Source organism: Cibotium barometz, chromosome 13 (assembly GCF_041138505.1).
Source record: "Cibotium barometz isolate CiBa-2024 chromosome 13, ASM4113850v1, whole genome shotgun sequence".
NCBI lineage: Eukaryota > Viridiplantae > Streptophyta > Polypodiopsida > Cyatheales > Cibotiaceae > Cibotium > Cibotium barometz.
In genome coordinates, this window is record NC_141058.1 from 46,392,675 (window position 1) to 46,420,296 (window position 27,622).

General features: G+C 44.7%; 1 protein-coding gene across 3 annotated transcripts in view; it reads left to right on the forward strand.

The window, feature by feature from the left end:
* LOC147632748 (uncharacterized) overlaps window positions 1–26,090 on the forward strand; it is a 59,467-nt gene extending 33,377 nt beyond the window's left edge. Inside the window, exons 7-27 of one of the 3 annotated variants that reach the window (XM_086807594.1) lie at window positions 1,973–2,107; window positions 2,232–2,774; window positions 2,866–3,567; window positions 3,695–3,763; window positions 3,861–3,980; window positions 4,084–4,329; window positions 4,507–4,554; window positions 4,712–4,870; window positions 8,678–8,836; window positions 8,911–8,973; window positions 9,760–9,870; window positions 10,545–10,628; window positions 10,887–10,934; window positions 11,033–11,107; window positions 11,646–11,741; window positions 23,315–23,395; window positions 23,585–23,656; window positions 23,755–23,799; window positions 25,135–25,218; window positions 25,319–25,422; window positions 25,531–26,090. In XM_086807594.1, the coding sequence (XP_086663720.1) occupies window positions 1,973–2,107; window positions 2,232–2,774; window positions 2,866–3,567; window positions 3,695–3,763; window positions 3,861–3,980; window positions 4,084–4,329; window positions 4,507–4,554; window positions 4,712–4,870; window positions 8,678–8,836; window positions 8,911–8,973; window positions 9,760–9,870; window positions 10,545–10,628; window positions 10,887–10,934; window positions 11,033–11,107; window positions 11,646–11,741; window positions 23,315–23,395; window positions 23,585–23,656; window positions 23,755–23,799; window positions 25,135–25,218; window positions 25,319–25,422; window positions 25,531–25,672 (3,186 nt within the window). In that variant the 3' untranslated portion in view covers window positions 25,673–26,090. The remainder of the gene's footprint in view (window positions 1–1,972; window positions 2,108–2,231; window positions 2,775–2,865; window positions 3,568–3,694; window positions 3,764–3,860; window positions 3,981–4,083; window positions 4,330–4,506; window positions 4,555–4,711; window positions 4,871–8,677; window positions 8,837–8,910; window positions 8,974–9,759; window positions 9,871–10,544; window positions 10,629–10,886; window positions 10,935–11,032; window positions 11,108–11,645; window positions 11,742–23,314; window positions 23,396–23,584; window positions 23,657–23,754; window positions 23,800–25,134; window positions 25,219–25,318; window positions 25,423–25,530) is intronic. The other 2 variants (XM_086807596.1, XM_086807595.1) reach the window with 2 other exon arrangements.
* Window positions 26,091–27,622: the final 1,532 nt, after the last annotated feature.

Sequence of the window (27,622 nt, forward strand, 5' to 3'; positions counted from 1 at the left end):
CCTCACTGTGAACTGGGATAGTGGACGTATCCCCAATAAGAATATGACCAGAAAGCTTGCAGAGATCCTGTAAACCGGAACGGGAAGGAGTCATGTGCCTGGAAGCACCACTATCGAGAATCCACTCCCGAGTATCCGTTGCGGAGAGTCCTCCAATCTCCTCCCTGCCTGAAGAAAATGAAACGTCGGTGTCCATCACCTCCAGGTGCACAAAAGCCGGAGTCTTCATGATTGCTGAGGAGTCTTCACCCTTCTCGGTCTTCCGCTTGGGACACTGCCTCCAGTAGTGGCCTTTCTCGCCACAATCATTACAGGTCCTCTCTGCCTTTAGCTTCTCGCGGTCAGCGTCGGACATCTTCTCAGAAGACTTCTCTGATGAAGCCTTCCCTTTGCCCGAGTTACGGCCTTTCGACCGTTGGTCAGTAAAGGCCTCCGAACCTCCACCCTGAGGAGGGTTCGTGAATCGTTCCTCCTGGTCCAGGACCATGGGCACAAGCTCCTCCCACGTGATGGTGCTGAGCCTGCCACTGGTAATCAAAGACGAGTAAAATGCTGAGTACGAAGAGGGCAAATGTGACAGCAACGTTATGGCCATGTCCTCTGACGATATCTCCTTCCCAGCTTGGAGAACTTCCTGCTGAAGAGCCTGCAGCTTGTTAATATGCTCCCGCATCGTTGACGACTTTGCAGGGCTCATAACCCGCATCTGTACTTCCAAGGAAATCCTCTTCATGGGCGATACCCTATTGTAAAGGGAGGCCAAATGCTGCCATATACCTCTGGCCAGCGTCATATGCTTTACATGATTGATTACCTGCGGTGTGCAGTTGAGGAAAATAAACGAACGGACCCTGGCGTTAACGCGATCCCACATCTGCGTCTGGGCCTCCCGGTCCTTTCGGGTTGACGGTAACTCCCCTTCCTCTACTTCCGGCCGTGGAACACCAACAACGACGAAATCGGCGAGGTCGTAAGACTCCAAAACGGATTCCATCATCACCTTCCATATGCCGTAGTTGATCCCGTCCAACTGACGGTCCACCGGGAACGTGGGGAGTGTCGGGATCTTCACATGTCTCTCGGCCATCTCATACAGATCTGCCATCGCGGGGATGTACTCTGAAAAGGGTGGGTGGGTGGGAACAAAGAAGAACTGATACTTGCAAGTGGCTGTCCAGCAAATCAGCCCGCCTTCCTCTTGCTTCTCCTCTGCCCGAACAGTCCAGAACAGTCCACCAATCAGCCACAAAACAGCCCCCTCTTGCTCACACAAATCCCAAGACCTATCTAGAGCCTAGGGCTCTGATACCATGTCAGAATACGCAGCGGAGATGATGACCAAATATGGGAACACGAGAGCAAAAACGCAGGCAGAAAAACAGCACAAGAGAGAGAGAGATGTAGGCGTGTAACTCTGCTCTATATACACAAGAAGATCCCGAGAAATGATACAAATGAGGTATGGGGGCTGAGGACCTATATATACCTCCCTAGAGGGCAGTCGGCCAGCATAAAGAAAAGCCCGCGATGACTGATAAAAAGGTCCACGACTGCATAAATGCAGTCAGCCAGCAATCTGGTGCCCAAAACTGATCAAAACCAGTCGGCCAGCAGTAAGAGTGCCCACGACTGATAAACATCCAGTCGGCCAGCACTGTACTGCTCTTGGCACCCTCTGGCAGCCCTCCCAAGCCTCAGAAAAATGGGAAAAAATAGGGGAAAAATACGGAGAGTGGGGAAAAATGGGAAAACACCTCATAAGGGCGGGCACACCCACAACAAAGGCCCTGGTGTATAAAACTAGACAGGAGATGACTTCTAACAAGGCTGCCCACACAATTCTTTATCTTTGCCTATTTCCCTTGCTGTATTCTCTTTTCTGATTTTGAGGTGCTGAGATTTATGTATTGTGGTTGCTAAGAGGGAGGTAGAGGCGAGGAATCAAACTAACAACATAATTCTTAACTGGCAGTGGCGGGAGCGCTTGGTATCAGCCCTAAGAGCAATGAATGCAGGGGATGTAGCTGAAGCAGCTGTGCGGCAGACCGACAGAACACTTCGAAATGCTGAGAAAGAGCGTGCATTCCGTGATTCACGTTTAACCAAGGTTAATGCGGTTTCTGCTCTTTTGGCTGTAGTTTGTATACTATTACCCTTCCATATACTTTACTGATTTTTGATGTGTCAATCGCAGAGGCATTTTTTAAAAATGTATTTGTTACTAAATGTAGGAAGAGAGGTCGCAAGCTATGGACCGCAAGAGGCCCTTGCAGGAGAATGGAAGTATATTGAGTGACTTGGATGCCAGTGCAGGCAAACGCATCCGGACTACCTCCAATACCGTGCTTGCAGGCTCACTAGATGCACAAGTAGCCAGTGGGGGCCAAAGTCTTGGGGCCACTCATGAATCATTCGGCGTGACCCTTGATAGTGAGCTATCACCATTGCAGCAAATGATTGCCATTATTGGAGCTTTAGTTGCAAAAGGTGAACGGGCAACTGCATCGATCGAGTTATTGATCACAAGTCTCCCAGCTGACATGCTTGCTGATGTAGTTATCGAAAATATGAAAAATTTACCACCAACTGCACCTGCAATACTACCCGCGGTCAACACAACTGGAAGTACAGGATTAGCTTCAACCTTTGGGATGCAATCCACCACAGCTGGGTCTTTGAGGCCAGAGGGACCTACAACAACGTCTGCTACCTCTGCACTGGAGCTGTCTCCACCTGTTCAGACATCATCAGACCTTAGGCGTGATCCACGTAGAGTAAGTAGCGTGTTCTGCCTTTGCTTTCTTCAGGTCCTAGTATAGGTTGTGGTGTTAGATCTAGGGGTTTCACTCTGAAGTGTGGTTTCAGGATCCACGGCGTATGGACCCCCGCCGTGTTGCAGTGCCAGTTGGAGTGTCTCAATCTTCAGCAGGTGTTTCAATAAAAATTGAAGAGCCAGCAGCTGACTCACCTTGCAGTCTAAGTAGCCCTGCAACTACAGTGGCAGTTAACTCTCCAACTATTTGGGCAGTTAAGGATGAAAACGTCAATATGTCCACCACTACCGAACATGTAAGTTTCCCTCCAGGCAGTAGTGAAACCATTTCAAGTCAGGAAACTGGGAGTACATCTAGTGACTCCATGGTTGGCGATGTGGTCACACCAGCTATGGAATCTTCACATCCCATCCAGGGACAAAGTAGTCTTGCCATATCTTTGTCAACAGTAGCAAAGCCTTCCTCCATTCCTGGTCCCTTAGACACAGAAGATCATAGCCACTCAGTTGAACCCATGGATATTACAGAAGCTGCACCTGTAGTGTCTATTGTATCTGCACCTGCAGGACCATCTGCTCCAGTTTCAAACACAGAGCTTGAAGGTTCAGTTGCAACATCAGGAGCTACAATGCAGGGTTCCTCAACAGCAATGCCGTTTGTGTATCTTGATGCGGATCAGCAACTGGCTTTATGGAAAGTGATATTGCTACGCATTTTGGAAAGCTATAAACTAGCAGCATCTGCTGGTGTGAGTGATCTACGTTTCTGTCTTTTGGCTCGCCTAGTTGCTCAGGTAAGTGTCTTTCTGCAGCTTGGTCTGCATCTTGATCTTGAGTGATTTTCCATCCTCGTCATCTTTCTGCACTCTGTCAAGCTTGTAAGTCCCTCTTTTTCTTGATCATATGCTTTGCTGGTTGCAGTCAGATGGGGATGAAGAAGCTGTGAGGATTTTGCGGAATTACATTCTTGCAGATTATCAAAACCATAAGGTACTCAATTTGCACAATTTCTCAGGAGATTGATCTTGATCCACCATCAACATTTGCTTCAGAGGGCTTGATGCCTTTCTCGGTTTGTGTCTTGTAGGGCCACGAGCTTGCAATGCACACACTTTACCAGCTGTATGCTGAGAAAGTGTCCCAACAGGGTGACTTGGATGCTGCAACAGTCACTTCAACAGTTTATGACAATTTTCTCATTGCTGTGGTGAGCTACGTCCTCTTTGGTGTACTCTTCATCAAGTTTGTAGGAAATTTTTTCAGAATTTATATGCTTTATGAATCTCACTTTGTTTAGATGCTCTCTGCAGGCACAAGGGTTAAGGGATACTCTTCCGCCTACAGATAAGTCATTGAGCAAGTTGCTTGGTGAGGCTCCAATGCTTCCTGAGGTAGCACTAAAATTGTTGGAATCCTTATGTAACCCAACCATGGGAAGTACGGAGGGACTGGAGCCTCCCAACGGTGATCGAATCACCCAAGGTTTAAGTGCTGTTTGGATTTTAATCTTGCTGCGACCTCCGATTCGAGCAGTGTGTTTAGAGATTGCCCTTAAGGTTGTCTTTTGTTCTTCTTGTTCTCCTGATCATGAGCACACCCTTATGAACATGAGAATTTAGATCTATCTCAACCTACTTTTAGTCAAAGAAATCTGAGTGTGGAGCATGATTGCACTAAGCGTGTGCACTTGATTGTTTACAAAAAAGTTCAGCAGTAACACAATTTCTTTACAGTGTGCAGTTCATGAGCTTGACGAAGTGCGAACAAAGGCAATTCGTTTGGTAATGTGATCTGAACTTTGCCACCTCCTTGCATCTTAGAAGTGAGTCTATGCATCATTAGCCACTGCATGCACTCACATACATCTTGTTTCAATTTACTGAAGTTTTTGACATGTTCCAGGGTTGAGAAGAAAGAGATTTGGTGTTTGAATGGCAGGTTGCTAACAAACTGTATCCTCTTCATTATGTTGCACAAAGAATCGAGGAATTTGCAACCAGCATGTTGCACTCTGTTTTGGGAAGGGATCCTAATCAAGATGGAGGAACAGGCTCAGTGGGCAATGACACGTCGTTTCACAAGAAACCTATCGAACAGGTGTGATGTGTGTTTGTTATTTCCCCAGTAGTATTTAAATTAGTAAGCATCATGGCTTACCTTTTCTTTGTATGAGTTAGTCAGTATTCTTTTATTGAAGTCATATATATGTTAATTCAATGGACTTTCTTGGAGGGGTTGGCTAGCTCACCACCCAATCCCTTTGGAGCTCGGGGAGCACCCTGAGCCTGAGGCTAGATCAACTCCCATCCTCATCACCTCTCACGCAAGTCCTGGTGTGCCGTACCACCAAATCCCACCCTTGCTAGGGCAAGGCCTCATTTATTCTTCATCTACCTTCAGCTAATTAAGTCGTGCTTGACTTTATAATGTACAATTAACTTCAATTGAAGAGATGATGCGATTGTATTGTTGGATATGTAAATGAATGGAACAAGATGATCCCTATGAAGTATGTGTGGACCTATGTGGATGGAGCGTGGGCTGAGTCCTAGGCTGAGCTGAAGGTATGACTATGTTCACTGGGGCTGATCCCGTGCTTGCACAACCCGGCTGCGTCTTGGGCTCTGGAAGATCTTGGACGCTCTACTTCTTGTGGGTTAGGGATTTGTGCTGGTGATCTCTGGTGCTTTTGTGTACTGGTGGTTCAATGTGTGAGAGATGAGGAATGAGAAAGGGCATGGCTTTTGTAAAAGGGCTGCCTGACATGTAGACACACCTGCCGCATTGACTCCTTCCTAGCTCCAGCTGTTCCTGACCCCCTTACAGCCTGTCTGGCCACTGGATGACCTGCCCGCCTGTCCAGCCTGTTTGGCTGCTGGCCATCCTGCCAGGCATGCCTGATCAGCCTGCCTCTGCCCAGAATGGTACCCATGCTGCCCGGTAATTGCATACAGGCTGTAACCTGGCCTGTGGGTTAAGATATACACACTCCTTGGTGTCTGGCACCGTGCTCTTGGCCTAATAAGATGTGTGCACACTTGTACAACTCACAATCCAAGTGGGTTACATCTGTGTGTGGGACAATGCCTGGGACTGATTGTCTTATGACCCAAACTTTATGGAAACAGGCGATTCGTCCGTGGACTAGGGCTCACAAAATGCTCAGTGCTTATCCCTAAACCTCCAAAAGGTTATTGTATCTATGCTCTCTATACAAGTATGACCATGTGGCACCCTAGTGCTGCGGGTGCATTGCAGGAGTCCCATCTTCTTGTGAGCACTGCCAACAACTCTGAGCATTCCTTAACAGATACTCCACTCCAACCTGTTGCACACATTGGAGGGCAAAATTGCATCATCTCCATCATCCGTCTACATTTGCAGCAACCAGGATCCAATGCTACCCTCGGCCCTAAGGATCTGTGCTCTTGGAAAGGTCCCCGCTTGTGGCAAAAATGTGGAAACTGTGTTTCTTTCGAGCCACTGTTTCTGTTTCTTGTGTTTATCATTTCCTTTTCTCCTCTTTAAGATTTCCCATGGAATATTTTTCCTAAAACTCCTTATGATTAGAACGATCCCATCAATGGTTCAATACACACGATAGTCCGGGTGTTAAGTTGATCACCTTGTGTGAGGACCTAAACACACACGCAACCTCTTCATCAAGAAGTTCACTTCATTCTCACTTCCATTCTATTGGGAAGTTTGTACCTCACATTTTTTTTGTCCAGGATCTCTAGCCCATAAGACATAGGTGGAATTTCCTTTGATACAAGAAGGGTTCAAATGCCTCCACTCCCTGGGTGACTCAAATGTAGGTGGAAGAGCTGTATTTTGCCTTCTAACTAACTCACTTGATGTTTAGTGCGCAGCACGTCGACTAATAAGTTACCATACATTTGTGTATATATCAACTCCAAGCGGGCTACAAAATTGTGTAGGGTTCATGCAGGCAATATTGCGCGGACCTAGTTAAGCCTATCATGATGGCGATTGGCGTGACACGTCCTTGGACTAGGGCCCACAACAGGGCGCATTGCACAACACTAACCCAAAACTTGTACTTAATTAGACCCAAAACTTGCACATTATTAGGTTTAGTATGTCCACGTGGCACCCAAGTGCAAGGTGCATGTGACATTAATATAGCACTCGAGGATGCCAATGGAAGCATTTTGTAGATTTTTGTTTACTAGCCTTTTTTGTGGGTGGAATGCATTGGAAAATTGTAGTTTAGTTCATAAGTTATCAAATAGGGTATGTCAAAAATGATTGGTGAACACTCTGGTCACTATATACCAATATTTGATAAACAAACAAACGGGCAACATCCTCAACGGTTACATTGGCCTTGCAAGGTATTATCCTAACAAACTAAATAAATTAATCTACGATAGTCTAGCAAGTCACATTCATGGTCCTCGTGCTTGGAGGTAAGTTTGTGACTAAATCCACGGAGAGTTTTTGGAAAGGACTTCAGAATTTGCAAAGGTTGCAACAAACCAGCTTGCTTGCTTGTTTGCTTGGGACATCTTAGGATATCCTAAGGCAAACTGGACATTGTGCCACAAAGTGAATACACCTCATCATTGACCGAGCTTCTCCGATGTGCTTTCATGTCCTGATGTCCACGAGTGGTGAGTCTTTAGCACCACCTAGTTGGTTTTTGTAAAAGAGCCAATCATTGTGAATTAAAAATTGGATTGATCATGTGGCTTCTAGTGCTTAAGCCCATTCACTCTTCCGAGTCTGAAACTTGTGATGCATGTGGCTTAAATCAAACTCCTCAAGGTGTACTAGGTTAGACCGTAGGATGGGTGGTAAAGATTATGGAAACTACCCCTTTCCAACTGAGAGCATCTACCAAAGGGTTGCTCTTCTCGGATGTACCCAATCATGCAATGAAGTTGTTGGATGATGTGATTTCAATGGGCCTGATGGTCACTCCACTTTGCACTTGGTATCGTTTTGAAGCTACGTGAGTACTTGGTGTGGGTTTGTTGTTGTTGTTTTTTTTTTTGGGGGGGGGGGGGGGGGGGGGGGGGGGGGGGAGCTCCTCATCGAGCATTGATTCGGAGCTTAAAGGGCATAGGGTTCTTTGAGAAAGTTTGCTACATGGGTGGGATGCCATGTTCATATGTTCATTTTTACTAAGGGCGAAAGGCCATATGAAAGTGTGCTTAGATTGGATAAAGGATAAGGATGAGGGTGAGGATTAGGGTAGTGATATGGCAGGATACATGGCCATGGCAACCATGCAATTTGGGTACTTCTGTATAAATGAAGGGCTGGTGACTCTCTCAAGGGGACAACGCTTCAAGCTTGAGCTTTGTATTAGGCTTTTTCATTTCACAATGGATTCTACTTTCATATTCATTTTTGCTTGGAGCCTTTGGGCATGAATTAGGATTCACCTCTTCATTTGTATTCATTTCTTTTAATTATGTGATTAGTGTATGATTTATTTCCAGTGTGAGTAAGAGAGAGAACCAAAAACATCCCAAGCAGGGTTACATCTGTGTCTGCGGGACGATGCACCGGCATATTGTCCTTTGATCTAAACCTGAATGGCGGTAGGAGTCTGTAGCCATTGAAGTTTTTTGCTGAATCACAGGGGTGGGGAGCAACAAGCGATCTGCAATAACCAATTTGCAATAGTAATTCAGTGTTCTTCTCCAGCTCTGTTTTTGTGCATTTTTTGCTTCAATTTTACTAGTGAAAGATCCTGCTTCTGTGAGTGTTGTTTGGTCTACACCGGGTTACATAAAGACCATATAAAAACAATGGAATTGCTTTTAAGCTTGTTCTTCTTTGTCTAGGCTTATTGAGTATTTGTAATGCTAGTGTTATGGGTGTATAAAAATGCTGAAGTATGTGACTAAAAGCGGCTTAAATTTTAATCAGGTCACAAAGGAAGGGCAAAATAGCACAGAAATGAGTGGTGAGAAACAATCAACCAATGGGCTTACTCTTGAAGAGGACCAACATAGAGCAAGCAAGAGCCCTGTGTCAGTACAAGAGGCACAACGTTGCATGTCCTTGTATTTTGCCCTTTGTACCAAGGTACAAATCTGTCAACGCTGATCTTTCAAGTATTTGTCATCAGCCCAGTTTAAGTCAACAGTCCTTGTGTGCAGAAAGTCCCGCTTCTTCAACAAGTTTTCAGTGTGTATGAACATGCACCGAAAGCAGTAAGGCAGGTATGTGCAAGCTGTTTCTATATCATTGCAGTTTTCTAGCCTTGTGTGTAAGGCTGTGCATTTATGTGCGTAGTAGTTGTCCCTTTATGCACGCGTATCGTGTCCATTTGCATGCTTCCTTTTCTTGGCCTTTGTGTGGCTGTGATGTATGCTATCAAAAGGCATTTAAGGTGTTTATACACATGGGCATATGACATCTTCATAGCATGCTTCCTTTTCTGTGTATATTATCAGAAGGCATATAAGGTATCTTACATATGGGTAAACGACATCTGCTTATGCATGCTTTCTTTTCTGGGATTTTGTAGTATGTATGCTATCAAAAGGCTTACATGCTGTTATGCATGTGAGGTCTAGGACATCTTCCTACGCCTGCTTCCTTTTTTGGGCTTTCTGGGGCTGTGATGTGTTCCATCAAAAGGCTTATAAGGTGTTAATACATATGGGTAATGATATCTTCATATGCATGCTTTCTTTTTTTGGGATTAAGTGGGGCTGTGATGTATGATATTAAAAGGCTTATATGGTGTTGTACCTCTCTTCATAAAACTGCGGTTTCTACCTTTTGTTTTGGTTGTCGTCGTCGTGGTAATGCTAGTATGGTAGTTGTGTGCTTGTTGCAAAGAGCTTAAACTTATCTTGCTAGACCTAAAGCAAACAAAGAGAGCTTAAACTTATCTTGCTAGACCTAAAGCAAACATCTTTGTTTATGTGGAATTGCATTGCATGTTCTATTTTGAGTTGAGTTTAGGACAGGAAAAAGTTTTGATTGCATGTTTTGTGCAGGCAGCTCATAGGAATATGCCAGTTCTTGTTCGAACAATAGGCCCTTCTTCATCAGAGCTTTTGCATCTAATCGCAGATCCTCCTATGGGCAGCAAGAATCTTCTCCTGCTGGTGGGTCTCTCTCCACCTTTACCTTTGTTTAGTGTCAGATTGTCGGTCTATTGTTGGTCTTGTGCTAATGAAGTATAATGCAGGTAGTCCATTAGTATTAAGCCCCTTACACATATCACTTACTTATCATCCCCTCTAACGACGGGACGACAATGCTGGCTGCCTATGGGATGGTGGTCAATCATGCTGTTCTATGGCCCACCTGGGGACTGTTGTTAAAGGGCGTAAGGTGCTAATGGATGGTGGCAATCGTGCTGATCTATAGCCTGGCCCATCCATGTTCTGGGGACTGCTGTTAAAAGCGGTGCAATTGCCCAATCAACTACCATCCATGCGTGCATGCACACGCTTTTTAGTGCTAGCTTTCATTATGGGAGAAGTGACAGAAACTAAGTTCGATGGTTATCTATCAAGATGTGTCTACTATGGTGTCATATCTTATGCATGAAACTCTTGGGTGCTAGTGATGTGTGTGGGGATGTAATAGCATGTAGTCTACACTATGCATGATGGCGTTGATGATTTGAAGCTTTGTGAGAAGATTCTTATGGAGTCAAGTAGCACTTTGGCTTTTTTTAAGTTTGGGAAAAACCTGTACTTTCCATTGGTATATTTAGTGTGTTGTTTTTTTTTTCTCCGAAGTCTCAGTCATGTAGTGACATGCTATTTGTCAGGTGTTGCATTTGCTAACAGAGTCAAGTGCACCCTCACCTGAACTGATCGCTGCTGTTAAGCAGCTGTATGGGTCCAAAATAAAGGTAATTTATGATGTCGACAAAATCTTTTTTTTTTTGAATTATTGGAGAGTGACTCACGCATCCACAAGTGAGTCACCCCGCCTCCCACTCGGGATGTTTCTCCCAGCTGTAGCTAGCAAGATTCAAACTTAGGGCCTACCCTTGAGACTCTGAATCTCTCACCACTATGCTATGCGGTGGGAAACTATATTTTTCAGGTTAATTTTCTAGTTTCTGATTTTGTGGCTTTTCTGAACTTATGTTTCGTGTTCTAAGCAGGATGCAAGGCTTCTCACTCCAATTTTGTCATCTTTGTCAAAAGAGGAGGTATAGACATGTAGAATCAAATTTGTGTCAAACTATGTTCACTCATTTGACTAAGGGATGCTGACCATAATTATTTCAATTTTCAACGTTGCTTGAAGGTCCTGCCTATTTTTCCCCACCTTGTTGCACTTCCATCTGAGGATTTCAAAGCTGCCTTGGACCGGATTCTTCAGGTTGTTTCCATTTCTGCAAGAGTTTCAAGATGTTCAAGTTAGCTTGTGCTTGCCTTTTTGTTGTAATAATCCTTTCTATTTGTTATAATCCTTAGTGCTAGGCTTCATTATGGCTGAGTCTTCCCTGTATCTCCGGATCTCTGACAGAAACTTAGTACACAGACCTTTGTATGAATGTATGCACTCATGTGTGTGTGTGTGTGTGTGTGCGTGTGTGCGTGCGTGCGTGTGTGGGGAGTGTGTGTGTGGGAGCATATATTGATACCAAGTTCTACACCCACTATTGGGCACTGATGACGTTAGTGGGGATGTTGTAGTATCCAGTCCATACTATGCATGATGGAGTTGATGGTTTATTGTCTTGTGGATGACTACCATGAGGTTATAAATTGCACATTCTTATAAGGTGAATTTGGGCATGTTCCTGGATTCATCTAGGTATATATAGCTTGTGCTTGTGTTCTTGTCAAGCCGGAAGAGCTTGGCTACATTATTATTTTTCTCTTAAAAAAGTATCTTAGAATTATTAATGTTGCAGGGTTCAGTGCACACTGGTCCTGCCTTGACACCAGCAGAGGTTCTTATTGCAATTCATGGGATTGACCCAGAACGAGATCATATACCTTTATCCGTGGTAACTTTGTCTGTGCAGTTTTTAAAAAGTTTCAATCAAATATGCACATAGTTCTGTGAGAGAATACCTGTGAATACCCATATAGCATATGCTCCTTGGCTCTGCAATAAGAGTCTATGAAGTGCATCCTGATATCTCTGTATGATCGTGGCTACATGTCTCTGTTTGTCTATTGGTATGGGGCCTTGGATGATGTCTTGTCTCTATCATGCTGATGCCTCCTGTAACTACTGCTCTTAAGGGTATTCTAGATTTGTCTCCTTGGTTGGATGTGCTTGCCCACATCAGGCTTATTAGTCAAGGAGCTTCATATATTACATGAAAGAATTGGTCTGACTCGTGTGAGCATGAAGCCCTAACAAAGGTCTCTAATGTGGGGTTACGTAGTCATATGCCGAAAACATAGACATGGTGAAGTGCCATGTTTTTAAAGATGAAAGCAAAACGTCCTTTTAAGGACATGCGGCAAGAGTTTTTTCACCCCCCAAGAAAAGTACCTATTAGTATGAAAACGTTGTTCAGCAGACCTCTCATGAGGTAAAGTTACAATGAAAAAAAAGAGGGGGGAAGCTCCCTCCATGGCTGGCCGCCCTCAGAAACGGGTTGGCATCATGGACCCCTTGTGCCCAACACCACAAACCCGCTCCCTCCCCCCCGCCCCTGTGGGGATGGTCCAATCTTCAAGTGCAGAGGAAAAGACCACAAGGGTCTATGAGACCGTAGATATTATTTAATGTGAAGCTATCATGCACAATGGCAAGGATTAAAACAAACAAAATTAGTCCCTACAAGATAGAGTACATGAGAGCCCATATGAAATCCATGGTGTCATGTTACATGCGTTGCGGAAGCATGATCTTGTGTAACACTAAGCAAGAGAGATTAATGCTAATCCTACTCAACTTACAAACTCAGAGAAGATGAGATGTAACCCTAATCTACGTATATTGCTTAACGTGCTATGTTTACAATGGTTCTTGGATCTTTGATCCGATTCATGAATACCTATCTATGACACATACAAAAAGATTCTTGTCTTGGAGACCCCTTCACTTGTAGATTGAGGTTTGTTTTCTTCCTGGTTGCTGGTCGCCCTGGTTTGTGACCTCCTGGTAGATGCATTTTCTTGACCGTAGACTGCCTTTGGCATGCACTCCAAGCTAGGGTTCTTGCACACTCCTGAGATTCCTAAACGAGGGTTGAAACCCCTTTTATATAGGGTTCATGCCCCTTATCTTACCTAAGAGACGGCTGATGTTGAGATCCATGTCCATGTAGCACTCACATATGTGATGCACACGATATCCCCTCTTGCTAAACTAGGAACATTGTGGCAAAACATGCACCTTTAGTCCACTCCATCCATAGGCCGGACCGCTCCATATCCACCAGCACGACCTCCAAGCACTCTAGTTCAGTTACTAGATCGTCTTCACCACATATAGCCTCATCCTCCTCATCAGACTCTCGGAGAGACTCTTCTGAAGGGCTGATGATATCCTTCGAATGGGATTTGGAGAGATCCACCTCCCTAGGAATCATTGAGCTGATCTCATCCTCCAAACGGGATTCTTAGAGATCCACCCATTGGCTTTATTGTTCAGGTTTGGGGGACTGGTTTTGGCTCTTGCATCTCAGGCAGTGGTCCCTTTGTTGAAGTCTCCCCATCTGCGATAGCGTTTCCCAAGAGCTCCTCCTGTCTTGGAAGCTCTCCCTCACTTGAATCCATGCTCCTGCTCCTCAACTGTAGGTGACTCTCCATCCTGGTCTTTGCCAATGCTGCCATGCACTTGGCTGCAAACTCACTTGCAACTTTCTGCACGCATTCCAACTCCCATTGGTGCCATGCTTCTTCCTTCCGTCATCGTTCCTTACATTCTCGGGCTTCTCGTTCCTCTCAGATCCGTTTGTATAGTCTCTTCATCGAACTGATGGTATTGCTCTTGGAGCTCGTCTTGTTTTCACTGAAACGCCTCTTGCGCGTTCTTTGACTCTAGCTGATGGTGGACATCTATCTCTTCGCATTCCTGTTTGAACTTTTATGTCAAGGTTGCAATCCTCTCTGTTTGGGTGAAATTCTTGTGGAGGGAGTATCCAAAAAAAGGCATTTTTAAACCTAGGTTAGACCTAGGCTAAGACTTTGTTGATCCTAGTCTACATTCAACTATGTTACATGCAAAAATGAGTTGAAAACACAGAAATGCAAACCCTTATTTGCTATGCAAATTTGAAGCAGGGCTGAAAACACTGATGTAAGAGATGAACTATTGCAAAGCAGGAAAACCCTGAAATGAAACCCTTACCCTAATTAAGCATGGAAAAGACACTTGCTATAGCTAAGCACTGTCCTAGGTTGACCTACGTCAGTGTCACATGTGTTGCGGAACCATGATCTTGATTATCGCTAAGCAGGATCTTGATTAATGCTAAGCGTGATCTTGATTATCGCTAAGCATGATCTTGATTAACACCAATCCTACTTAACTTGCAGACACACAGAAGACAAGTGATGTAACTATAATCTACTCTATATTGCTAAACATACTACATTTACAATGGTTCTTGGATCTGGGATCTGATTCATGCATACCTGTCTATGATGCATACAAAAAGGTTCTTGTCTTGTAGACTCCCTTCTTGTAGAGTGACGTGCATTTTCCTTGTGAATGTTGGCTGTTTTCAGGTCAGCCAGCACTTTACAGGTCAAAAAAACATCATTAAACGTGTTGATACTATGTCCCAAAGCTATCCCATCCATGGGCACATGTCTTGGGCACCAAATTGGACCATATTCTTCCCCATTGTCTTGCCTAAGAGACAGTTGAATGCTGAGATCCATGTCCTTGTGATGCACATGACATGCCATAAGGAAACATTAAGACGACCTTAGCATGGTCCCAGATTCTGTTACTGAGGGGAGCCGGCAAGTAGAGTCTCTAGATGAACCATGGGTCAGATGGTGGCCTGTGGTTGTTTGGTGCGAGGCCTTGGGCATTTGGTTGTGATAACTCAAACGACATTGGCAATTCTCTTCTCTGGGCAACATTTAGTCTGATATAAAGGTCACAATTGCATGCACTCATATACCATCCTGTGATAATTAGGGACTTGTCCTTTTCTCTGAACCAGGATTATGATTGCCCGTTTATTTGGATTCATGTGCACTTTGATAGATGAAGGTGATGAATCTCTGTATCAACTTAACTTGAGGTACTGAAGTCTGAAGTAGACGCTCTCAATGCCTCCTCATTTCCAATTTAAATGGGTGCAATCATTGTGTTCAATATACTGGATAAAAGATGAGATAGGTTCAAAACTGTCTGAAGAGGCAATGAAATTGTCCCCTAACACATAGAGGATACTTGAAAAGATAGTGTTCCTCTCTTTCAAGTTCCCAAACCCATGTAACTTGCAGATGCTATGAGGTGTGGTTCTCGATGACCAAGCACTTGGGCAAGTAGTAGCCAAGGAAACAAGAACACACATTTCGTGGGTTACTACCTCGGAATGTTTTCAAACCTGTTACTTCACGAAATTTCCAAAAAAACACATTCCGCTCAAATTTGTGGGCCCCCCCTTTCCTCTTCCCCATTGCTTTGCCGATTTCGCATGCCTTTTTTCGCCTTGTTTTATCTTGTTTCAATTCCTTGTATGCACCCCATTCAAGGTTGTTTCAGCCTATGTCAATCCCATTGCAGCCCATGACCTAGTGTATCCAATCTCCTCTCTCCTCCTTCCATCTTTCCTCTTTCCACGGTCCTCTTTTTCTTCTTCCTCTTCTCCACCTTCAATTTGGGAGTTTACCAAATTTTGGAAAAATTGAAGCAAAATTGCAAAAAATGCCAAGTTGAATTTGAGGATTTTTGAAATGTATCTTCAATTTCTTCAAATTGAAGTAACATTTCAAAATTCCCAAATCCAATCTAGTGGGGTTTTGCAATTTCACATCGGTCACACCAAAATTGAAGTGAAATTGCAAAAGTTTCCAAATAGGATTCATGAATTTTTGCAATTTCACTTCAATTTGAGTTAAATCAATGTGATATTGCAAAAAACAGCGAATCCAATTTGGGGATTTTTGAAATGTTACTTCAATTTCTAAAAGCTTGAACTATTTTTCAAGACAATCAATATTTTAAATTTTCAAAAAAAAGTTTTCAAGGGATGAAAGGTTTTTTCGCAAAATGAACAAAATTTGGAAAGTGAAAAAAACCTTGAAACGTTTGCTGCGACCATGGTAGGAGGTCATAGCTACTACATATTGTTGGTTGCTAAGCACATCTAGCATAGCGAGAACTCAGAAGCTCATCCACAACCTTGTATATCCTAAATTGACAGCCCACACAGACAAAAAGTGTATGCTCTTCATCCTCTATTTCTTGCATGTTGCCTAGTTTGTGCAGTCTAGTCTCTTGTGCCTCCCCTTTCCAAGCTGTAGCCTCTATCTCAATTAGAAATGATTCATCGTGATTACACGTCTTGCCCGTGGAGGGGGTTGGTGTTCGTAGGTGTGCTTGTGTCCTCTAAGAGACTCCTCTGAAAGTTCTCAAGTGCTTAGGGTTTATACATGTAGTAATCAAAATTTGACCATGATGGAGCCTCTTCCCACGATTTATGCAAAACATCTCATAGATGGAGTTGTATGACTAGCAGTTGTATAGTTGCTCTATAGTTTTATTCATATGTGACTAAGACATTGAATAGCGTTTTGAGATGCCATCGACAAATACTTGCATTATTGCATTTGTTCTCAAAGGCATATCAACAACGTATGATCTTTGATAAACATATATAGTTGTGTTTGGGGTTATTTATTATTTGGTCAAATTTATATTGTCTTTTGATTGGGCACGACCGGGGAGAGATTATATGGACGCTTGGTTTTCTAAAGTGACTCATGTGTGGACACACTATAGATCCGCTTTATGGCTTTCACTTATTGATGATTTAATTGGATGTTTCCACTCTTATTGGACATTGGTTGGATGGTATGATACGATAAAATCATTTATATTATCAAAGGGAAGAACAAGTCAGATATCATTATTCATGCATATCTAAAGTCGTATATGCGCGAGAGGTCTTTTGGGTTGGCAAGCCTTTATATTTTAATAAAGTCCAAGATACCCTAAAGGGGGGGACCAACTCATTATTTTTGGTCCCTATTGTGTGTGCACTTTATTTTCACATTGACCATGCCCTTTGTGAAGGTGTAGGTGGTGGGTCGGTGTCAAATCCCCACGGATCTCCTCGTGATCGACCTTGGTTCGAAACTCGCAAACAAACGAACAAACAAACAAACAAGGGGGTGCAGGCGTGACTCACCTCCCAACCATGACAGCCGTGGGCGAGCCCACAGTCTTGGCTGTCCCCACCGAGCCACGAGCTGAGCTAACTAGGATGACGTACCGACCAATCTCCTCCTCGCGACGTCCCATACCGCCACGAAGCTGCCCTCGCGGGCCTCGAGATTGCTGTCGGCCTCGGCTGCGTAAAGCAGGTGCACGTCTGCACTAGATCCAGGCTCCAAGACCATAGAGCTCTCATAAACTCGCGAGACTCTCTATATCTCAATAACTAACCTTGGCCATCCTTTTATAGGCTCTTGGCCGGTCATCGGGCGTCCACACTTGGGTGCCCGCCCGTCTATACTTGGGTGCCCGCCCGTTAGTTTATCCCTAACTCAGCTCGTCAATCAGCCTGCCTAGTTCCAAGCTTCCCCAAGCCTCGAAACTAGTCTTGCGTGCGTGTAGCACACGGTAGATACACACTGTGCACATGACATCTTTGGCCAATAAAAAGTGTGTTTCACTAATGATAGTGTCCTGTGTACCCCAGGGTGTCCAGCAAAAGGGGCATCGTGACACTCCTTAAGAATCTTGGACCTAATGTCCGGGATCTGTGGTAAACCATTCCGAATCATCCACTGGCCTCTTGCAGCCTGAATAGTAGACTGCTCAGTCATCGAGTCTTGGTCAATCAATGAGCTCTCGTCCTGCATCTTCTGTCAAAATGGACCAAAATAACTATCAGTCCTGCAAAGCCCTCTCAATGACTGAAATAAGTCAGTAGAAATCTCGGTGAACGACAAAGTATTCACCTCTCTAATCCGACTAAGCGCATCTGCAATACTATTCATGGACCCTTTCCGATAACGGATCTCAAAATCAAAATCTTGCATTAACTCTGCCCAACGAGCTTTCCTTCCTCTCAAATCATCCGCATCACACACATACTTGATTGACTGATGATCAATCAATACCACAAACTTGGAGCCGTATAAATAATGTCTCCAAACCTTGAGAGCATGAATCACAGCATAAAGCTCCTTCTCAAGGGTTGGCCAACGAGATTGAGTGTCGTCTAGCTTTTTACTTTCAAAAGCAACCGGCCTACCATCTTGAAATATAGCAGTCCCGATAGCATAGTCACTGGCATCAGTTTCAAGAACATAAGGCCGACTAGGATCAGGCAATGCTAAGATAGGTACTTCCTTGACATTATCTTTCAAAAGTCTGAAGGCCATATCCAAATCGTTATTCCAAGTGATAGGCTGATTTGACTTACGTCCATGACCTTTCAATAAGTCGGTCATCGGTAGTGTGGGCTGAGAGTACTCCCGTACAGATTTTCGAAGAAAAACTACAAAACTGAGAAAAGAACGAAGTTGTTTCACTGCTCGTGGTATAGGCTAGTCCAAAACCTTCTGAACTTGATCATAGTCAATGCTCAATCCATCTCTAGTGATCTTGTGTCCCAAGTAAATGATGTCGGTCATAAAGAACTCACATTTACTCAACTTAGCATATAGTCGATTCTGTCTTAAAATAGATAAGACAATCGTGAGGTGTCTGACATGATCCTCAAGAGTACGACTATATATCAAAATATCATCCAGGAACACCACCACAAATTTTCCAAATGTTCACGAAAAAGATCGTTCATCATTTGCTGGAAAGTGGCTGGAGCATTGGTTAACCCAAAAGGTAATACGAGAAACTCGTAATGGCCATACCTAGTCCGAAAGGCGGTTCTTTCGACATGCCTTTCATGAATACGTATGTGGTGATAGCCAATACGTAAATCTATCTTCCTGAAATATTTCGCTCTTGCTAACCGGCCAATCAGGTCATCTGATCTAGGGAGAGGATAACGGTTCTTAATGGTCAGCTTGTTCAATCTCTTGTAATCTATACACATTCTCCAAGTATTGTCCTTCTTTCTCCTAAGCAACACAGGTGCACCCCAAGGTGATTTACTTGGACGGATCTGGCCCATCCTCAAATAATCTTCGAGTTGTTTAGCCAACTCATCTTCCTCAGCTTGGCTCATCCTATAAGGTGGAATACTGACAGGATGAGCAGCAGGGATCAAGTCAATACGATGATCTACGGACAGGGATTAAGTCAATACGATGATCTACTGCCCGTTCAGGTGACTAGACCAATCTATCTGGACTTCAAGAGTCTTAAACCACTCAATCCCTAATAACAAGTCTACATTTTTCAGATGCATAACATAGCATTCCAGAGTATCTTTGTAGTCTTGAATTTGGATTGGAAGCATCTCCACCTTGCGATCCCAAACTTGCCTTCTCGCAGGTAGACGTACCTCATAGGTATGGTCGCTAAGTGTCGTATTAAGACTCAATTTCTGCACAAGTTTGTAGTTAACAAAGTTATGCGAACTGCCAGGGTCTAAAAGAATGTGAATCTTATGGCCATTCACTTCTCCATAAACTCGGAGAAGATCATGCAAGCCAAATACTTTAGAATTGAACAGACAATCAGAACAAGTACTAGGGCGAGAAAGTACAGTAATTGACGTACCTGTCAAAGACAACTGGTTAGCTGCCTTTGGCTTGGGTCCTGTGTTTGACTTGGTACCCTTTTGCTTCGCGCACTCGTTACGCATGTGTCCTTTTTCTTCGCAGATAAAACAACGTCCTTCCTTCTTGAGCTTTAAAGCCCTAAGGAGTCGTTTCTTCTTTGCTGGTGTCGAACTTGAATTCTTCGAAGGTTGGTCCGAAGACTTTTCTTCTGTCGTGTTAGCCATAGGTGCGGAGAACTTTCTTTTATGCTTGTTCCCCTGCTCGGTAACAGGTTTCGACTTGGAAGAGACCATCGTATCATCATAGATACGAGCTGAATGAATGGTCTCGTCCAAAGTTATACATTTGTTATTTTTAACCTGTAATCGGTACGAGTCTGGTAAACGAGCTACGAAAAACCCCAGAAGAGTAGTGGGATCCATCTTTGTAGCTTTCATCTGCAAGTCACGAAACTTATGAGGTAGACCTCATAAGTGAGGTGCTGCGAGGTCATGGTCAAAGCTGAAAACCTCCTCTTTCTTGAGGAATTATTTCTTGAGAACGTCTTCGAATTGTGCCCAAGTCGTTGGCTTAGGGTTGAGTTCCTTCCACCAAAGCAAAGCTTTGCCGGACAGCAAACCTGCTGCTAATTGGATCTTCTTTCCATCATCATATGGATGAAACTGAAAGTGAACTTGCCACTTATGTAGCCACGTGTCCACGATCTCCTTGGTTCGCTGCTTTTGCTCACCCCCGAATGGTTCCGGAGTAATGTTGGGACCTAAAGCTGAAGCCAAGGTATCCATACCCGAGAAAGTAGAGAGGGTAGTGGTCAATAGAGCGATGGAGTTCTGCAAAGCTTGCATCTGGGCTGCGATTTGTGCCTGACGTTTCGTCGAAGAAGCTTCGAGAGCTACTTTGATCTCTTGGAAATCTGATTTTGTGTCAAAATCGTCAAAAAGATCGGCATCGGTACCTTCCGTATAGCCGGCAAGCCTTCGCGTTCCACGAGGGGCTCCAATTCTGATTCTTGGATCGACATCGTGAAGAGGGTATGTGGAGAGAAAATTCGAGCTTTGCACAATAAAAGTGCAAGCGAACTTGAGAGCTTGAGAGCTTCAAAACTTGAGAGATGTGTGGCAAGAAGCCCACTTGAGGGGATTTATAAAGGTTTCCCGAAAAAAACTAAAAGCTCCCAAAAGCTATGCTTGGCTTTTTCCTTGCTTTTGTGTTTTTTTTTCTTGAATAAATATATATATATATATATATATATATATATATATATATATATATATATATATATATATATATATATATATATATTCTATTTTCTTAAAAAAAAACACCTTGGAAACCTTGGAGGAGGGTTCTTTTAAAACTTAAAAAAAAAATTTAAACTCAAAAAAGAGAAAGCCCATAAAAAAAACGTGTGCTTTCTCCTTTTTTTTTTCCCCTCCAGGATTAACTGCTGGCTCCTAGATTAGCTGCCGGTTGGAGCTGCCGGCGCCAGCTGGCTGCTGACGTCGCCTGCCGGCGCCTGCGTGTATCATACGTGCGGCTGTCACCTGCGCTACCTGTGCCATCTTGCCAGCGTGTGCCTCGCCAGCCTGCGTGGGCCTTAGCGTGCCGGCCTTGCCTGGGCGCTGCGTGGGCTGGCTACGCAGGCCTGGCCGCCTGGCGTAGGCACTGCTGCGCTACCTGGGCTGGCTGCGCAAGCGGCCTGGCTTGGCAGGCTTGGTCGCCTCCTGCAGTGTCGCCTACAACACGTCGTCAAGGATCACCCGCCAGCGCACAACCTGCCAGCAAATAGGCGATCCAACCCGTCTCTCGCTCTCTCTCTATCGTTCATGAAAAGCAAACGTGCTTTTTCTGTTTCTCTCCCTGCAGTTCATGCGACTGCACAAACAAGACTTCTCTTCCTTGCAAAGCAAGCGACCCTTACTAAACTACCACCTCCCATCAACATGGGTGTCTTTGATGAAGAAAAAACACATACTGAATTTGAAATCTGCAGTATGCACAAAAAAACAGCAAGCTTTTAACACATACCTTTCTTCAACCTCTTACCGACTTGCTCGTTCACGAGTTATGCTCTGATACCACTGTCAAATCCCCACGGATCTCCTCGTGATCGATCTTGGTTCGAAACTCGAATCCTGCAAACAAACGAACACACAAACAAACAAGGGGGTGCAGGCGTGACTCACCTCCCAACCATGACAGCCGTGGGCGAGCCCACAGTCTTGGTTGTCCCCACCGAGCCACGAGCTGAGCTAACTAGGATGACGTACCGACCAATCTCCTCCTCGCGACGTCCCATACCGCCACGAAGCTGCCCTCGCGGGCCTCGAGATTGCTGCCGGCCTCGGCTGCGTAAAGCAAGTGCACGTCTGCACTAGATCCAGGCTCCAAGACCATAGAGCTCTCACAAACTCGCGAGACTCTCTATATCTCAATAACTAACCTTGGCCACCCTATTATCGGCTCTTGGCCGGTCATCGGGCGTCCACACTTGGCCGCCCGCCCGTTCGTACTTGGGTGCCCGCCCGTTAGTTTATCCCTAACTCAGCTCATCAATCAGCCTGCCTAGTTCCAAGCTTCCCCAAGCCTCGAAACTAGTCTTGCGTGCGTGTAGCACACGGTAGATACACACTGTGCACATGACAGTCGGGGATCCAGTGGGGGAGCAAAGGTGGATGATGGGAGATATGATAGAGGGAGGGGCGATGTTCTCGGAGTTTTCTCCAAGCCTCTTTGCAGTTTGGCCCTAAGAAGAATCGGTGAGCGTAGAATTTCTTTTCCTTGCGTTGGGTGAGGCGTTGGTAAACCCGTTGCAGTTGTTGACACTTGGTGATTTTCCCAATCCATACATACCTCATGTGTAAGACAGGAACATGTAGCTCGGCATTCGTCATCATGCCAACAATTTTGGGCCATGGAACCGCAAGGTGGCTTGGTGGTAGACCGCCGCGTGTAGATGAAAGAAGTGGTGGCAGATGTGTGGATAATGGTGGTGAGCTGTGATGTGAGGGTAGCGGGTAGGGGGACAATAGGATCCACATCGAAGATGTGTCCGGTATAGGCAGGGTCAAGCTCGTGATCAAAATGGGCTTGGGTGTAATGTGAGATGGGGGGTGGTGGCAGGGGATAGGTGGTGTGCAATTGAGAGTGAAAGAGAGGTAGGCATGGTCAACTTCAAAGGGGGGTGGTGGGATGGAGAAGTCAGGGAGAAGGTGTGCCAAAGCCGGAGATCCCATCAAGTAGTCCACGGTGCTGGTACCTCCGAGAGAGAGAGGAAAGAAAGAAAGCTGTAGTAACGTCTACTAGAGGCCGAACTCGACCTATGAGACAAATCAATGTACAACTGTCAATGTCTTCTGGATGTCCAGAAAAAAAAAAGGACAAAATGAACATGAAATAAACAATGAAAGTACTGAGCTAGTGGGGGGGTGTGATGGATGGAGCACTACTACTAGAGGATGCAACCTATATGAGCAGGGTATACAAGAATGCAAAGCAGATCTGTCTAGAGAGATTAATGTTTACGGAAGGCTAGATTGGCCTATGAGACAAATCTGTATACAACAAGTCCATTTCCTGAGTATCATGGAAAGAAAAACTGAAATGAAAAGCTAATCCTAGTCATATGCAGCTCACTATGCAGTCACTGTCTAGCAGCTATAGATGTACAATCATGAGAGAGAGAGAGAGAGAGAGAGAGAGAGAGATTGTTAAAGTTTGATTTCATTCTTTTGCTTTGCAGGTGAAGGATGCTTGTGCAGTTTGTTTTCAACAGCGAACTGTTTTTACACAGCAAGTCCTAGCAAAAGTCTTAAACCAGCTGGTAAATTTGTTTTTTAGTGGTTGTATAAATATTGGGATTTTTGAAGGGATCTTTTGGAGGGGGTCAGCATTTTAGATTCTGTCTTGTTGGTTCAAGATTGTGACCGAGTCTCATGGGCTAGCTGTGTAGCTGCTTTTTCTACGCAGTTAAAAATTGCACGAGTTTACTAATGGTCATTTTTTTAAACAGGTGGAGCAGACACCTGTTCCGATGCTTTTTATGCGGACTGTGATTCTAGCAGTTGGATCTTTCCGTTCTTTGGTAATACTTGATTAGCTATAGGCACTTTACCGCACCCTCTTTAGTTGGCACACTATGGGTTAGATTTTCTGTATTAACTAAGCAGGAAAATCCTGCAGGTGAGCTTTGTGATGGAGATTCTTTCTCGTCTTGTCACTAAGCAGGTACTTTTTTTCCCTTGTCTAATTTTGACTTTAGCTTGTTTTTTCCAGAATAAATCAGATACAAGCCCACTTCCAAAAAGCTGCATAGGAGGGCATGTTTCTGAGAGCATGCTTGATCACTGATTCACATCCCTATGTTCTTTCTGGCTTGAACTCAAAAGTTGTACATCATGATTAAGGCTGTCAAAGACGACATTGTTCTTAGTGGATGGACAGACATTTCGATTACCCAATCAACCTGTCTGCTTCAGCTTGCTTAGAATTCATTCCAGCAGAGCTGACATGCCAATTTGCTAGTGGCCATCTCAGAATGTGAAACTCTGCAAAGCAAGAATCATATTTACTATGTCGGCCCAAGATTGAAGCAATCCAAGTACTATAATCCATGGTCACCAGCATCAACATAAACTAAGAGGACAATAGGTCCAAATTGAATAGGATGGGAAGCCACCCTTGAGCTAGAGACCACCTAACCCCGGCCTAGTCCGCACTCTCAAGGCATGACCCTGCGCCCCCAGTCCTCACGATTGTCATTGATTGACTAGCCAGTGGGCTAACATATAGCTGGGCCCTTCGGAGCGGGGCCTCCCAAGGTTTGAGTCCCATAGAGGAAACCCCATAATAATGAGCCACAACCCAACTATATAACCCATAATCCAGTTCACTCTTAAGTAAACTGGCTGGCCTTGTGCTAGCGTCGTTATGTCTAGAGATGGGACATAACAAATGCGTGCCAAGAGATCTAGCTGTGAGAGGAGAATTTCCTCTCCTTATGGTTGATGCCGCTGGAGAATGGATGCTGGTCATCCATTCTCCACTTCGAAAGTGGGTTGTGGCTCCTGCTGCTTCCCATGTTCCAATGGGAAAAGGAACTCCCAGTGACAAAGTCGAATCCAGGGAATGACTAATGGCTTGAATTGGGATGATGCATCATTGACCACACTGATTCTCACGCTTTTACGTATGGTTAACAGGAGCTTGGTTGTCTCATTTGTGTGCTGATTTCTCGTAAGGAAATGACATACTATAAGAGCTTAACAGTCATGCTTAATATAATTAGACTTTGTAGCTGTGTAATTGTAGTATGAGTTATGCAGAGCCCTGAAATGTATCAAATGTTGATTCTTATCAACATCTGTAGTCTGAGATAACCATTTCCAAGCAACAACTGCCTGTTGCCTGCGAAATCGCCAATTTCACGGGATTGTTAGCTGTCCTTTGTTCTTTCTTCTCACAAATCTCCTTTCTCATACTCACCCTTTCATTATTTTCTTACATGTTGGTGTGTTTCAACTCCTACAGGCTTCATTGTATTTTTATTTCTGATTATTACAGATATGGAAGTGGCCCAATCTTTGGATAGGATTTCTGAAGTGTGCTGACCAAACGCAGCCGCATTCTTTCCATGTTCTGCTACAGGTATGTTTTTGGGGGGCAGTACCTGATTTCCTTGTGCAAGGACACGTGGGTAGTATTCACATCTATTCGGTCACTGTATACTGACAAATCATTTAAACAGCTACCAGCTGCGCAGTTGGAGAAAGCATTGCATAAGCATCCTAATCTTAGAGCACCCTTGACGGCACATGCTAACAAGCCAAGTGTGCGGTCTACTTTACCAAGGTATGGTTTCAAATTAGCCATGAAACCAAACGTGTCTTCTAATGTTGTGTTATGGCCCCAAGGTTAAAGGCATTCAGATTGTTTCATTTTGCCTTGGGATATTTGTAGGTCTACACTGGTAGTTTTGGGACCTGCACAAGATGTATTACCTTCTGAGCCTGCTGCCTCTGGTCAGTTGGTACCTGATGTTTCATCAACGAATGTTGTTGGCATGGAGAGGGAACTTCTGGAACCTGCTGCGACAACCTAAGATCACTGCAGCATCCCATTGGCAGTCAGAAAATTGGGATAATCTTAGAGAGATTGCTTCATTTCTCTTGGGGGCTTTCGTTCTTGAAAATCAATTGAATTTTGGGCCAACTTGGGACCATAAGGGCTTGGAGCCCAGCTGAAAAGGAAGGAGTGGTTATCAATTTGATGTGGTTGGACACCACTATCAGTTTGGAAGACAGGATCAACACGTGTTGCAGGTTGTTACCCCAATCAAGGCATATTGATGTAATTGTGAAGGTTTTTTTCTTGAAAGGACTCAGCAGTTTGGTTATTCTTGTCCTGTTATCTATCGAAGGCAAAGGTGGAGATTCACGAGTCATGCACCCACCCGAGGGTGTGAAGTGACTCGTAACAATTTTGTATTCAATTGTAATATATGGATATCATTTTAAGAACTGAGTTCATAAACCTCACTTGGTCCATTAGATACAAGAGCGTTTTCTAGATGGCCTAGTTCAACTTTTCTTTGGTAGGGTTCCAAGAGTTCAATTTGGTTGAAACTTTCATTAGTGAAGCTATATAAGGAACCTCTCATATAATGAATGGTAAGTGCTTGAGGCTAGTGGGCTAAATTAGGGCTGGTAGGATGGATTCAAGGTTATGCTGGTAAATGACCATTTTCATTTTGTAAAATCTCTTGGGGCTCCTTTTTCTGTGCATATGACGACAGCTACATGCCGAAGTAATGCCAAGAAGTCATTGGCAAGGAGTTTCTCGTAGACGCTGTTCGCTACTGTTCGTAGATGCTGTTCGCCTCGCTACTGCCGCCCGCTGTTCGCTTCGCTACTGTTGCTGCCTTCTGTTCGCTTCGCTACTGTTCGCCACCGTTCCAGCCCCTACTCGCCGCCGCCTTCTCTCCCGCTATGCTATTCTGTTCGCCTCGCTGCCCTGCTCGCGCTATGCTGGCCCGTCTGCCTGTCTGCTAGCCCCTGTGCCGCCCTTTTCCCACTCACCCTTCCTCAGGCCCCCAAGGCAGCAACATAACTCTCTCTCTCTCTCTCTCTCTCTCCTCCTTGCCTGTGGGAAGGGCTGCAGAGTAATCTCAAGGAATGGCCGTGAGTCTCCAAGAGAAGCTCGAGGCCCTCGAGACGGCAATGAAGACACTAATCAAGGAGAACAAGAAGACATCCGATTCCAACCTCAATGAGGTGGAGAACAAACTACACCGGTACATCATGGCCCTCGAAGCACGGGTCACGGACCTTGAACAAGAGAACACAGCACTCAAGGAGGAGGTGAGTGCATTGAAAGTGGAACTAGCCGTCAAGAACACCGAGAAGGAAGAAGGGGAGATCAATGACAACACTCTCAGGGCCATCAAAGAAGAGATCTCCAAGGAGATCACAAAGGACACGGAGGAAAAACTCGAAGCCAAGCAGTCAGGATGGGTTGAGGTGGTGAAGAAGAACATCCGTAAAGAAGTGAGGGAGGAGACTCAAAGGGAAGAACACCAAATCATTCACACCACCATTGAGGAGGAGAAGATGAGGCATGCCCGTCGCCTCAACATTCGAGGTATAGTCGAGACACCCGACTCCACTCCCGAGAAAGATGGATAGCTTTTATGCATGAAGCTCGGCTATAGGGAAGAGGACCCTCTCCCCTTCACCAAAGCATGGAGAGCCGGGAAAGACTCAACACGCAAGGGAGCCCTCATCCTACAGTTTGCACGAGAGACGGAGAGGGTCACCTTAATGAGGAAGAGGGTGGTTCTACGAGGATTACAGGGAGATCCCATCTATTTGGATGACGACCTTACAAGGATGTAGATAGAACACAGGAAAACATGCATGCCGAGAGTCTTACAGGCCCGGAAAGAGGGCAAGAGAGCATTCTATCATGATGGTCGTGTCATCATCGATGGCAAGGCCACTGATTAGCGCCAAGCGGCCTATGGGACATCGCCTATGGAGGATCCAGATTCACA